The sequence below is a fragment of the Cavia porcellus genome, unplaced genomic scaffold (genome assembly GCF_034190915.1).
Source record: "Cavia porcellus strain 051 isolate PalLab524CR breed Dunkin Hartley unplaced genomic scaffold, mCavPor4.1 scaffold_7, whole genome shotgun sequence".
NCBI classification, from domain to species: domain Eukaryota; kingdom Metazoa; phylum Chordata; class Mammalia; order Rodentia; family Caviidae; genus Cavia; species Cavia porcellus.
This window is the reverse complement of record NW_026947490.1, coordinates 89,281,914-89,296,563: the sequence shown is the minus strand read 5'-3', so window position 1 is coordinate 89,296,563 and position 14,650 is coordinate 89,281,914. Positions and strand designations below refer to the sequence as shown.

At 32.0% G+C, this 14,650-nt stretch overlaps 1 protein-coding gene across 6 annotated transcripts in view; it reads left to right on the top strand.

Moving 5' to 3' along the window:
- Window positions 1-14,650, top strand: part of Ascc3 (activating signal cointegrator 1 complex subunit 3) — a 315,181-nt gene that overhangs the window by 110,500 nt on the left and 190,031 nt on the right. For all 6 annotated transcript variants that reach the window (XM_063253931.1, XM_063253927.1, XM_063253928.1 and 3 more), the window contains 2 exons: window positions 8,891-9,055; window positions 13,983-14,159. In XM_063253931.1, coding sequence (XP_063110001.1) covers window positions 8,891-9,055; window positions 13,983-14,159 — 342 coding nt within the window. The remainder of the gene's footprint in view (window positions 1-8,890; window positions 9,056-13,982; window positions 14,160-14,650) is intronic.

Genomic DNA, 14,650 nt, shown 5'->3' with positions numbered 1-14,650 from the left:
GGTATCATCACAGGACAGGACCATTATAAAAATCTCTTGAGTCCTAATTTCAGAATGTTCAATTTGTATTTGTTTCACTTTGAGTGAGACATAACTTTGTTCCTCATGTAAAAAGAGTCCTTAGGCCATTTAGATCCAGGAGGAACCATTAAGATCCAGCCTTTCTTCAACACAGTCCTAAGAAAAATAATATCTAAGACTTAGTTTTGTCGCCATCAGAGGCCAAGGGCTTGGCAGTGAGGTTAGCAATTGGTCTTGTCCAGCCCTCAGTAAGTAGGCCTCTTTCCATAGACTGTACTTTATAATACTTTACAGTGGACCCTGGAGTTCCAGCTGGCGTGGCATACAAAAGACTTGGGTTATGACGAGAATTTTAGTTGTAACTCAAAACCAGTCTTGAATTATGACCCAGTTACTGACTTCTTGTGCTTCCAGATAGGCTCAGATACAGATTTAAATCTTAAAGAGTCTGGGAGGAACATGACAGCATCCTTCCATGTATGTGATTAATTGAGAAATCCTGAATCAGTGTCTCTCTAAGGATATTGAGATCTGACTGTACATGGGAGAGAGACTTTGAAGGCTGTATAGAGAATATCGAGCCCTCAATTGATAATTTGGATTTCTATCAGCCCTCGGGACAAATTGAGTTTGTAAGTCAAGGTTCCACTGTATAATGGAGAGTTTGGACTGCATATTTTCTCTACCTTCTCTCCTTAAATTGTTTCATTTCTGTGAATAGCTATAGAATGCATTTATTCAGTTCATCACATTTGAGGTGGAATTGTTTGGCATTATATTATGACCCTTTAAGGAAATTTTACTAAGTACATTTTAAATTGCTTATTGGTCTATTTAGTTATACATAATGATCATATTCATTATAGGGAATTTGTACTCGTACATGCTATACCTTGATTGCTTTTTTTTCCCTTCATTCCCCTACCCTCCCTTTAACCTCATTTACAAAAGCTTTGCTTCCATTTTTCTCCTTTTCTCATCTTTTCTTTCTTTCTTTTCTCTTCTTCCCTTCCCTACACCCCCCTCCCTAGTTGTTATTCCAATTTAAACATTTTATAAATTGATTTATTCTCAAACGAGACTTTACAAATTTGGTAGATAAGTGATAATGTCCCTCAGATTGTTAGTCTTTATTATGGGGTTATCTGGGCTTCTTTCCCAGTATTAAAGGCATGCATAGCAGTCAGCTTTGAAAAATACTGCTTTATCATAATTCAGGGAAACCTGTTCTCTGTAAGCCATGGCCCAGTTGTACAAATCAGAACTCACAAGTTGCCACCACAGTATAGTTGTATAATAATGATCTGTTTCTGTGAACATAAGGAGGTATTATTATAAATTGTATTAGATGCTGTGCTACAGGCCTTTAGTAGGATGAGACCCCGGGTAATGTTAGCAGTTAGAAAGATTAAGGCCAAGTCTTTATGGGTGGTGTGCCGAGAAATGTAGACAGTTTTTATTTTCCTCAATTGTGTTTTATTCATTAAGTTTAAAGTTAACAAAAGTGTGCACGTCTTTTCCAGGGTCATGCTAGTGAGACTGGATTTCAAAATGTGTATTCTGTAATTGAGGCCAAGTGTTTTACTGCTGCTGCTGTTTTACTATTGTTGTGATCTGAGGATAGAACTTAGGGCCTTCTCGTTGAGCTTCCCCCTTAGTTCTTTGTTGTTTTTATTTTGAGATGAGATCTCGATAAGTTCCTCATGTTGGACTTGAACTGTCTCAGCTTTCCAGAGGACTTGGGTTTTAAGTACACATTACCGTGCACACCTAGGAAAAGTGTTTTAATTAACAAAATCATGGGGTCCAGAGGTGCACGTCAGTAATTTCAGTTACTTAGGAGGCTGAGGCTGTACAATCAGAAGTTTGAGTTCATACTAACATAGTTAGATGCTGTCTCCAAAAAATTTATATAAACAACAAGACAGTATCTCGAGAAGCAAGCAAGGCACAAGCAAGCAAGAAGTAAAACCCTCCATAATTTATGTAAATAGCAAGACCATATCTCAAAAAACTTTTATATAAAACTATAGATAAAATTTATATGAATATAAATACATATAGATAACATACACATATACATAGAATACAAGAAAAATTGTCCTCTGGGTTTGTAACAGATGTGTAAATACTATTTCACAGTTCAAGTTGAAAATATTTATATTAAATGTTTAATTTTTAAGAGTGAAATTTTTCCTCTCCAAGTCCTAGCATTATATGTTCTGCTCTTTCAAAGCTTTTAAAATTTCTTACTGAATTATACTTTATATTTGGTAGTTATGGAATTTCGGCTAAAAATGGCATGGTAGTTTTTTTTGTATAAAAATACTAGAAGCACATCTTTATGCTTTAACTATAACAGATCTGATATCTTTGTGATAATGTGCCGATAAATTTCCTACTAGCTTTTTTATTTTTATTTTATAATTGAAAGCTACTATCCTTTACATAAATATAACTAGATGCGTAGGAGAACTTTGTGCTTTACATGTATGAGAGTGCATGTGAATTGATGGGAGAGGCGTAAACATAAGAAAATACAGTAAATAAAGTCATTGAAACTAACTGATTTGTTGCAGTGTCCCAAGTGGTGGGTGTAATCTACAAACTGTCAGATTCCATTATGGGGACTTACTATCTATCAAAACTGACATTAGTATATCAGGTCAGTATAACTGAAATTGTATGAATGTTTATGGAGTTTAAACTTTGTGACACTTTAGATTTAATTTTGAAATTAAAGCATTTGTATAATTTGTGAATTTATTGGTTGATTAGGTATGCAGTTATGTATTTTAATAAGGAAGATAGACTTCTTAAAAATTTACAGGCATTTGCATGCTCTACACCAATACTGTTAGAATACGATTTGTAATAATTCCAAGCTGACTTTTTAGCACAGAAAATGTATTGAGTACTGAATATTGCTCTTCCTGTTTATTCCTCATCTATGCTCTCATTGTCTCTATCTGCAATGAAAATGGGGCTGAAATGGAAAGATTTTTCTTCATGTATTCCTACTAGCACATAGTGTGTCTTCTGTTGTATGAACACTAACAAATACTCTATGAGTAATGTAACCACTACCCACATTGAGATGGTAAAATATTATTATTACCTCTCAATGTCTTATTATCCTCATTTGCTTCACTTTTTTGATCTGAAGTAACAAATCTCTTCGCTCTTAACACCTTGCTTTATTTTCACTTTTTAAAAATTTTACATTAAATTGTATGTGTCTGGATTCTTTCCCTTAGTATTAAGATTATAAGGATTTTCCCCCATGATGCTGCATATAATGTAATACTTCATTTATTTTCTTTATGTAATATTCCAATATATAAATATGTTAGTAGTTATTCATTTGTTGTTGGAAAACACTTGCTTTTTTCCTCCAATTTTTGAATATTATAAATTGTACAGCTAAAATAATTGATACATATTTTTTGAGTGCACATGTGTGTGCATATCTGCTTGATACATAACATACTGGAATGAACTTGCTTGATCCTTAGCCACCATATGTAAGCTCAGCTTTAGATGTTACTAAGCAATTTGTCAAAGTATTTATATAATTTTGTATTCTTCCTATTGTTTTTTGAGAGTTCAAGTTGGCTCTATTTTTCTGTCTTTCACTTAACCCTTTCTTTCTCTTTCCCCCTTTTCATTTTTCCCCTCTTTTTTGCTAATCTTTATGACTTTTATATAAATATGAAAAATTGTATTCAGGGTTTTAAGTTAATTACTTGACTTGTTGGATTTACTCAGTATTACACATAGTATAGTTTAGTAGCATTTCATAATAGCATTTGTGCACACATCTTACTGTTTGTTATCAAACTCACATATTACATTTTAATATTTGTGTATGTATAGACAGTTTTGTAGGATTTTTGTTTGCTTTTGTAGTAGTGGCAATTGCAGTAGGGCATCACACATATTAGACAAGTACACTACCTGGAGCTACATTCCTAAATCTTGTTTATTATTTTTGATTCATGAAGAATAGTGCTGTAATTGAAAATGTCTAGTATAAAAGTTGTTTTTAGATCTCTTTAGTTATAATTGAGTACAAGAAACATGTCTGCCTGTCACCTTAGGCAAAATGATCTGGTGAAGTCTAATGAGGGAGAATGTTAGGAGTGGAGAAGAAAGGAATTTGTTTTTTCTGAGAAAAGTTGAAAATTTTTATTGATATAATTGTTTAATTTTAACTTTGGATGAATTTTAACTAGGTAGAATTTTTATTTGTAAAGTTTTAGAATACCTTATGCTGGGAAATATTTTTAAAAGTCTTAGAGACCAAATATACAATATAGAGCTACTCACTTTGGTTGGAAAACCATTTAAGGTTTTTCTAAATGCTGTGAGTAAGATTGGGAGATCTTTCTTATGTAGCCATAAGATCGTTTAAGACAGGGAGTATAGGGTATTAAGAGAATGTCATTAGGACCTGAAAGGGGTGCGTGTGTGTGTGTGTGTGTGTGTGTGTGTTTGCATGTGTTTGAATCTGAGAAGCCAGAGATTTGAAGCATACTGGTCTGGGAAGATGAAAGCAATAAATTCATTTTATAAAAGACCTCTGCAATTATAGCCTTAATGTTTAAAATAGGTAAATGAATGATGGGTTATTTAGGAGATAAATAAAATTATAAGTTTGTTGTATTTGAACATTGGTATTAATTTTATATATTATATATCAGGGTAGAATGAGTATTTTTTCAAATGGAAAAAATAGTGTTTTTGGTTTGGTTTTTAAAATTATCACTTATGAGTAGAAGTATCTAAAAAATAAGAAACTCTTTGAAAAATATATAATACCTACATTGTATTAAATAATGTTAACAGCATTTTCTTAATATTATCTTGTATCAAGTTAGTCTGTTTCCCCACTTGCCACCTCTGTTTTAGTTGAAATCTATAAGTTACATTTTGTCTCTACACTTTATGAAATTTTTTAAAAATTTGAATTCATTGTACAAAGAATGAAACACATATTTGTAAATACCTAGCCCAGTGGATTTTGACCAATTTGTAAGCCATACTCCTAACAACTCCTAACAACATTGAAAAATTCTGTCCTCTTAAAGATGATCTCTTTTGCTCTTTTTGTTTGTTCTTCTCCTTTAAACACTAACTTGATTTCTTTATGCTTCTGTGTCAGATCTTTGTCAGTGAGCCCTAGTAACATAAATCTTCTTAATCTTTGTCTATTCAGTAACTATTTACAGTTACACACACACACACACACACACACACACACACACACACACACACCCCCAACTTCTGGCCGATTCTTCTTACAAATGCTGAAAGCTTGGATCAGTCTTATGTCCTAACTCAGGAGCTAAAATCTGCTTGTCACTGCTGACTGATACAGTAACAGCCCTTTCTACTTCTTGAATCTTTGCATTTTCCATTTCAGAAGAAGCATTAGATCAGTTCAGTCTGCTAATATGTAGGGGAAAAGAAGAAACAGAATGTAAAATTCACACTCCAGTTCATTCCTTTCACAGCCTTTCTTTGGCAAGAAGCTTTGTGATCTCATAATTCTTAGCCCAGAAATCAAAAAGCCTTCTATTTGGAATAAGTCTGTCAGTACTTGAATTCAGGCCCAGTGTTCTTCATTCACTGAACATTCCCTCGCTGGTGTTTTTGATAAATGGTTTGCAGTACTGTCCAATTATTGTATCACGCAAATAATTACAAAAAAGTGCAAATTAAAAACTTTGTTATTCTTCCCTTATCCTCCTGAAGAATATGCTTCAATTTTAGAAAAAAATAACTGAGTTGTGAAACATTTATCAAAACTAAGTACATATGTAAAAAAAGGTTTTAATTATGTTTGAATGAATTAGCAAATAAATTGATTATTGAAAGTTTTACATCTTTTAGTTTTGCTGTTAACTTGATACACATCTTAAAATTGAATACACCAATTTTTTTAACGTAACAGCGATATATAAGTATCTTATCTGTTTCATTTGTCTGATGGACAGGCTAACTTTGAAACAATTTTGAACAATGAGTTTTATGTTTCTGAGGAAATTTGTACTTACACAGAAAAAAATTTTAAGTTGACATCAAAAATGGTCACAGTTCACACATCTAATTCAATAGCAGAAAAAAATATATTGCATGAGTTTCAATTTATTAAACAAATGTGGCACTTTTCTGGCAGTGTCAGTGGTAAAAATAGTGATATAAATGGAATCATTTCTTAATATTTTAAAAGACAGTTTCAGAAAACAAAATGCTAACAAAAATTGTTAGTGTTTAGTGTTATAGCTTTGTGATTTTTTGTTTTGTTTTTTGTTTTTATTTTTGTTTTATTGGTACCGGGGATCGAACTCACGACTGCCTGCTTGCAAGGCAGGCGCTTATGCCGCTGAGCTAAATCTCCAGCCCCATATAGCTTTGTGATTTTTGAAAATTTTTATTTTATAATTTAATTCTTACCACATTATTTTACCTGAAAGATAATAAAGTGCTGATATAGTATTACAAATTATGTGAGATAGCCAAACTGTACTTATGATGATTTCATAGTACACTTCGTAGTTCTCTTAATATAATTTACTACTTCTAAAATATTTTATTTACTTTATATTTTAATGTGCTATCAATTTACAGGCTAGGAGAATTACTCCTTTTTAAACCTATGAGCATGTTTTTCAAGGGTTTTTAATGAAAATGGTTATCAATAAGTTATTTAATCTCTGTTTATGATAATATATCTTGGGTTGTTTTGGGCATGTCATTCAAAGTTTTTCATTTTAAATAATATTGTTGTATGATAAAGGAGGTATTTATTTTTATTTATTACTTAACGAAAATTAAAAACAAAATATAAAAAAGACAAAAAAGGTAGAACAATACAGACTAAAAAAATTAGCATCATAAAATCGCTCGTTGATACATTACATATTGTCATCTTAAAAATAGTTGTTAAAGTTATAAAACCAAAGCATAAAAAGTGGCTAGACACTCAAACGTTGATAGTGCAAACACTTATGTTCCATGATCCAACAGAAATTCAGTAATATGGTCATCTGTCTTACACACTATGTATACCATTATATTCTTTAGAGCACTTTCTTTCCCTTTCACTGTTACAATATCTATTATACTTTTTGGATCCATTGCTCTGTCAGTTTTTATTATTTTTTACACTTTAGAGACAATGTGATATTTACTAATGTGGGTCTTAATTATTTTACTAATGAGGGTATTCTCAAGTTGCCTCCATTTACCTATAAAGGCCTCAAGATCATCCTTTTTTATAGCTGAGTAGTATTCCATGGTGTAAAAATAGCACATTTTTTCATCCACTCTGCAATTGACGAGCATTTTGGTTGTTTCCCAGATTTAGCTGTCACATGCTGTGCTGCTATGAACGTGGGTGCACATATATCACTGTGACATGACCTCTTCAGTGTTTCTGGGAAAATACCCAGGAGGGGAATAGCTGGATTGAATGGAATTTCCAGTCTAGTTTTTTTAGGAATGTTAAAGGAGATATTTATATACATAAAATATGTTATGCTATTTTAGAGTTCATTATACTGTACTTTATTCTTAATTTTAGTAGCATACATTTTCTATAAAAATTGATGTGATTGCAACATGGCAATTTTAGCTTTAGAAAGATGACTGTATCGTTTGGTTTTTGTACCACTTCATATCTTAAATCTACATTACTATTTCAATGTTCTCTGCTAATTAACACTTTGTAGAATTACCTTACTAAATTTTGCAGTTGAAGTAGTTCATTTCAAAATGATAGCAAGTCATATCTCTTACAATACAGCAGGTCATATTGACAGATTTGTACATTTGTTAAGAATTATTCATCATTTGTAATCTAAATAAATAAAATTGTTGTTATTGTAAGTACTTTGAGATACATGTGCCATGATATTAAAAATTGAGGAGAACTAATTGACCCCCAGCTCAGCTAACCCCTGCAAAGTACAGCTGAATTGTTTATTCGTATCAGTACCCCTACCTAGTATACTGGCTAAGAGAAGCATTGGGTTTTATTGTTAGCCCCATGCATTCTTTGAATTACCCACATCTGGACTTACTTCCTAATATGACAGTGGTACAGTAGAAGAGAAAAACTTTCCATTCTTTTCTGCTGCTATATTGTTTTAGAAGATTAAAACAATTTGTTATGCTGAAAGTAAGTAGACTTGCAGTAACAACTTCATGCCAAGAGGTCTGCTTTTATGAAGTTTACATAAATGCTGTAGGCCTATTTTTGCTTTGATTTGCCTGATCACCTGCAACTCACTGTTTTGGTTGTTGTATTTGTCAGTTATAGTTTATTAAATCTATTCATTTTTATTATGAAGTATGGTATATAAAAGTTGATATTAAAGGACAGTTTTTTAGAAAATGTATAGCAATAGTAGTTTCCTCCAAATTTGGGTAGACTTAAGATCCATGACCTTGCTAGAATGCAGTCATGTTTTCTTTACTAATTTCCTTTTAAAGAAAGCTTCTGTTACTTCTTAGTCCCTTTTCTAGTAAAGACCATTATCAGTGTATACTTTCAAAAAAGGATTTTTTCTACATTATTAGTTCCTTTTACGAAAAAACTTGGATAATTTGTATACTTCACATTACCAGTTACTGACAAATTGTCCTCAAGATCTTTAAATAACAGCTTTAAATCATTACCTGAAAGAATGATCCTCTTGAATTGACTGTTATCTTCTGTGAGCTAGATATCCTTCTGGGGTACTTTAAATACTTTTCATTTGATGTATACAGAGATGAAAATACTTCTTTTTCAATGAAATTTGAAATTTACATAAATTATGGAATTTCTGTTTTACCTTGGTTATCTTTTGTTGTGTTACAGATGCTTGTGACCACACCAGAAAAATGGGATGTAGTAACACGAAAGAGTGTTGGGGATGTTGCTCTTTCCCAAATTGTAAAGCTCCTTATTCTTGATGAAGTCCATTTGCTCCATGAAGATAGAGGGCCAGTATTGGAAAGCATAGTTGCACGTACTTTACGGCAGGTAAGAAAAAGTATTGTATAATTTCTTATTAGAGACGTGAATAAATTTTCTAACTTAAAGCATTCAAAGGAAGTACTAATATGCATTGTTCATGGGGTAAGTCATTTTAGTTTAGAGAAACCTTTAGCTATTTCATATTCATATAAAAAAGTCCCTTTTCAATCTCGTTTTACTAAAGTTTTTAACTGAAATACAAGAAAATTTGTGTGTTAAACATGTGTTGCAAGTCTGGGTCTAATAATGACTTAGCAACATTAAAATATAGAATGTTGTTGTTTTGATACTTTTTCTCATTTCTAACCCCCTCACTGCAAATCTGGACAGGAACATCAATTTTTCAATCTCATCAAGAAATCTGCTGCTGACTCTTCATATGTTAATGTCTTTTATTCATGTTCTTTTGCCATTGTTTTCTTCCTAAAATACCCAGGCCTCCAAGGCCAATTATTCTCTTGTCAATAACCTTAACTTTCTTATCTTCTGAATACCTGGCAAAATTTCCACAATGAATCAATTGAGCCACATCTGCATCTCTGCCCAGCCAGTGAATCTTTAGGCAGGAGGTGACACAGCAATTTAGATTAATGTCAGAATAGATTCTTAGACCCATGTACACTATTTACCTATCAGCTCTGAATTCACCTGGGTTCCTGGGATTGCCCTGTAACTTCTGAGCCATTTTCCTTATTTCTGTAATGTGACCATTTCTAAGCTTCATCAGTCTCTTTTATTCTTTCTAATCCTGTTGTGCCTCCTTATGTGACAGTACATTTTATTAAGGAAATGGAATCCTTCATGCTTGAATTTCCTCAATTACCATCCTTCCTCTTCCTCTTCCTGTTCAGAAAAAAGTCAGCCTGGTCTCTCACTGTCTGAGTATGCGCATCATTGTACATTGTACCCCTCAACTTTTCTCAGCAGTGCCTACTGCATGGGATCCCATCATCTCTCTCTCTCTTAACTTACCCTCTTTTTCCTTCTCTGTGTCATTAACTTCTTCCTTTTAGCATTGTCTCTTGGTTCAAAAGAACTGCAATGTCCCTTTGTACTTTACTGAAAACTCTCCCTCAAATCTGTCCCTCCCCTGTAACTTCTGCTTAATAAAGTTCTTTACTGTTTTCCCAAAATATTAATCTGTATTCACTATTAGTTCTTCTACATGTCTTTATTTTTCAACCACTGCAGTCTGATCATAAATTGAACCATAAAAGTCTTTGACTGGGATTATCAGTTACTTAAAGATAGTTCTCAGACTTAGTGTTTTAACTTTGATGTTACTACTTTTTGATATTTAATACCATGCATTGTTTCTTCAGTCTTGGAACTTTTTCCCCTTTTGTTTTTGTGATGTTACCCTGACCAGGTTTTCCACTTGATGTTTCCGCCCTCTTAGCTTTCTGCTCTCTCTCAGGCTCCCTATCTTTTCTTGTTTTCGCCTTTGAAGTAGTTACATTCTTAAAATTTGTCATGTTTTTTCCATTCTATGTACTTATATTGGGAAAAGAAAGCAAATTTATGCTATATTTGGATATGTGAATATTAAAGTATTCTGACCAATGAAGATAGTATCTGAAACAGTTAAAATGTAAGTGGTCACATAGAAATTTGTGTAATACTAAAGTTTAATCTTTAATCTCACATATATTTAATGGACTTTTTAATTTAAAAAATCCTTTAAAAACTTGAAAGAACATTTTACAGTAGAAACAAAATACTGAGAAATATAGAAAAGGTGCTCAAAACGAATCCAAATCAGTATGTCAGATTAGCAAAAATGAAAATGGAATACAATTTGGAGACGTCTGTTACAATTAACCCCGTACTTAAGCTGTAGAAGTCTAACCTATGGAAATAATAGCACCAGTTTATAAAGATAAGTTATTACTGATACTCATTGAATACTTTTTTAAAAAAAGATATTTTGGAAATAATTCAAATGTTTTTAAAATGAAAGAAATAGTTTAATAATTTAAACATTCTTACAGTGAAATACTACTTTGCAGTATTTAAGGATGAGGTACAGCCATCTGAACTGGGTTTCAGAAATATATTTAATTCTTCACTGAAAAAACAAACTGTTCTATATTGTAGCACAGTTCCGCTTTGTGAAGAGAAAGTATGCAGGGTTTGGGAGTTAGATTCATTCTTTCAGTTAATGAACATTTGTTAAGCACTTATGTGCTAGCTGTATATTTCTAAGTGTTTGAGTTACAGCAGTGAAAAAAACATAGCTAGATTTTAAGGTAGCATAGAATGTGGTGTATATACGTATGAAAAACATGCAGTAAGCCAAAAAGTGGTTTCTTACAATAGAGAGAGAATGGCAGGACTTTTGGGGATATGTTCATTTTTTTTCTATATGAACTAAAAATATCTATGTATGCATCCTGTATATAAAATACAAAGGTTTTAAATAATGAATGTAGATTTGTAAAATTAGAAATTTTTGCTAATACCCAATATAAAACAGCCTCAAGAATACAAATAGTTATGAGGTACGATAAAGTAACCTAAACTGCCATCTCTGCTGTCCAGGTCCTTTCTTGCTTTTGGTGTATAGTTTACATATGAGACCTCTCAAAAAGTAGTATTCAGATCTTCTCTTACATAAAAGAGCAAGTTTGATTAAGAAATGTTTTGGTTTTATACCTTGATACTTAAATAGCTTAAAAAGACATTTTTTAGGGAGTCATGCTGTATGAACCATACATTCTATATTTATTTGCAGTGAACAAGGTAGGAGACCACATCCATTTAACTGAAAAGATTCCACAGATAAGAACTTCCATACAATAACAAATCATTCATTAGAGGCCAGTAAATATTTTTTATGTGTTTGCCAAGGTATTAACCATATGTTTACAAGGGAATTTGACAATGCCATCTTTCTTTTTATTCTGAGCACTCCCTTTAGAATGAGAAAAGTAGGGCTGGGGATGTATGCTCAGTGGCACAAGTGCCTGCCTGGGCGGTGTGAGGTCCTCAGTACCAAGAAAAAAAAAAAAAAAAAAAAGAGTAAGCATCAAGGCCTTTTCTGTGTAGGTGTACACTCACACAATATTATGCATCATATGTAGTATTTTAAGAGCTTTATATTTTATAAATGCACAATAGTTTAATTTTCTCTATATAATTTATAATTTAAACAGTGGTGGTGAACCTGTGGCACAGGTCCACAGTGGGTTGTTATCAGTGAAAGCTCTAATATATTCACCATCACTTATAAAATTATATATTATGGTTATATTGTTTATATTACATATAATTATATAAATATATTTTATCTCTATTGAGATACAGCATATAATATATAGTGTATACATTAATTGCTCCCTCACAGTTTCATTTCTGTAATGTAATCAAATAATAATTGTATAGTTTCCCATGTCTCTGCTCATAAACCTTTACAGACTTGCTTATTAGGAAAAATTTTTAAATCCTTAAGCTAGATGTTCCTGACTATTGAGTCATCTGATTCTAACTTCTGTAGAGCATTCATCTGTCGATTAGTTCTAGCCACACAGAACCATATTTGTTCCTTTTCCAGGTGAAGCTAATCTTACTAGAGACAGAATGTATTGTTGATTGTGAGGTTAAGGATTATAAATGCCAAATTATATAAGGCTTTTTTTCTGTAGTGCTATCCACATCCCTTGATTGAAAACCAGCTGTTCTGTCGAACCTGTCAAATAGCCATTTTTATTAAGTATTATTTGCTGTAATATTTTATTATCTGAGTCCTTCTCCCTGGATCTTAATCTCTATGGTAAAGGGTATACGTGATTTCTCAAATTTTCAAAGTATGTAATGCAGTGCTTGTGATTGTTTTTAGTAAAAAGCAAAGTTCTTTTTATTTCTTCCTGTGATTATCAGATATTCCCAGGAGATGGCAGTGTTGCACATCATTCATCTTTTGAGACTAAGATAGACAATTGATCTGGAGCTGTTCACTGAAATTGCATGTTATGTTAAGAACTAAATTTACAAACATACTTTTAATGAGGAGAGAAATTTGGAAAAGATAAAAAATTAAAAGTCCCAAATCTATTTTATTTACCAATGTTAAATACTAATTGTTGCTTAACTAACTTTGCTTTCAATGAATAGGGAGACCTTTTCCAAACTTAAATTTTATGCAAGATGAAATTTCGTACTGTCTAATCCTTGGCATACTAATAAGGAGACATGCAAAGTATTAGTTTTACAGTGTTTAGCAATGAATACTTTTTTGGTAAATATCTGTAGTGCATAGAGCTTTGGAATTTGTCTTAAGACATAAAACTATTCCTGTTTCAACTAAAAGTAATTCTTGCAAGACTTAATTATACTAAGATATGATTATACTTTTAGATTTAAAAATGATTATCTTTAAATGGAGTTTTATTAGAAAAATACCTAATGTTTGCTAGGGTATCATGTATTTAACATCAAAAGACGTTAAAAATAGCCTCCCTGAGTTTTAAGTAATAGTTTTAGAATTGAATATCACTTTTATTTCTTTACAAACCCTTGCAGGTACTACATAGAAATAGAGTATGATTAAAATCATTATCCCAATTATTGTATATATTGCGAGGGAGACATTTTAAATAATAGGTGTGGTGATCATTTTGTGTTATTTAGGATTTTTTACTTTTGGTGGGATTTAGTGGGGCCTTTTTATGATATGTGTAACATTTCTCTGGTGAAAACAAATTCATTGGACAATGTTGCAAATGTGTTTAATTTTTACGTACTCTTTGGGTTTTTACCTTCCCTCTTTATACTTCTACAAATAGTCTCTGCAGGTGTAAGTTGTGTGGGTCTGTGTCTATTCAGTTCTGCATCCTCAGTGTGACAGGTTAGGTGATAATACAGTTTTGATGAATGGACAATTCTGGAAGTATTAATACTCACACTGGACCTGTGATTAAAATAACCCATGTAGGTGGAATCTACACAGAGTATGATAAGGATACTTGGACTCTCTGCAACCTTACCCAACTACCTTGATGTTGCTACTTTTTTACACGTTAATCCCTACATTGGACTTTTCTACTTTGATGGCCGATTTCGACCAGTACCTCTTGGACAGACATTTTTGGGGATTAAAAGTACAAATAAGGTAAACATTCATTTATTTAATTATATATTTTTTTAGAACTATTCTTGTTGACTTGTTATTGAAGAGTTCTCTGAGATTAGAGACAGCTGATCATTTAAGTAGTGCTATAAATGACACATTGGATGAAATCAAGTAGGCTTCTTTAGCTGTTGATAGTACAGTAAGTTCTCTTTTGAAAGTTACCTGTAATAGTTTACATTGCTAATTTCCAATATTTTTTTGTTAAAACTTTTTACTAAGGTTATTTTGACTTAATTGATGGTGTGAGATAAAAGCTCTAATTAGACTAGTATATTTTGATACAACATTCCTTTAAAATAAATAAAAATCTCATGTGTATTTGAAAAATACCTTGATGCTGGGAACCATCAGGAGAGGTGTTCTGTTTAACTTGTACATTGTATTATTGCCATTTAATTATGTATATAAATGTCATTTCTAAATTTACATACTGTGTTTTAAAAAGTTTGTCTAATTCTCTAATACTACCA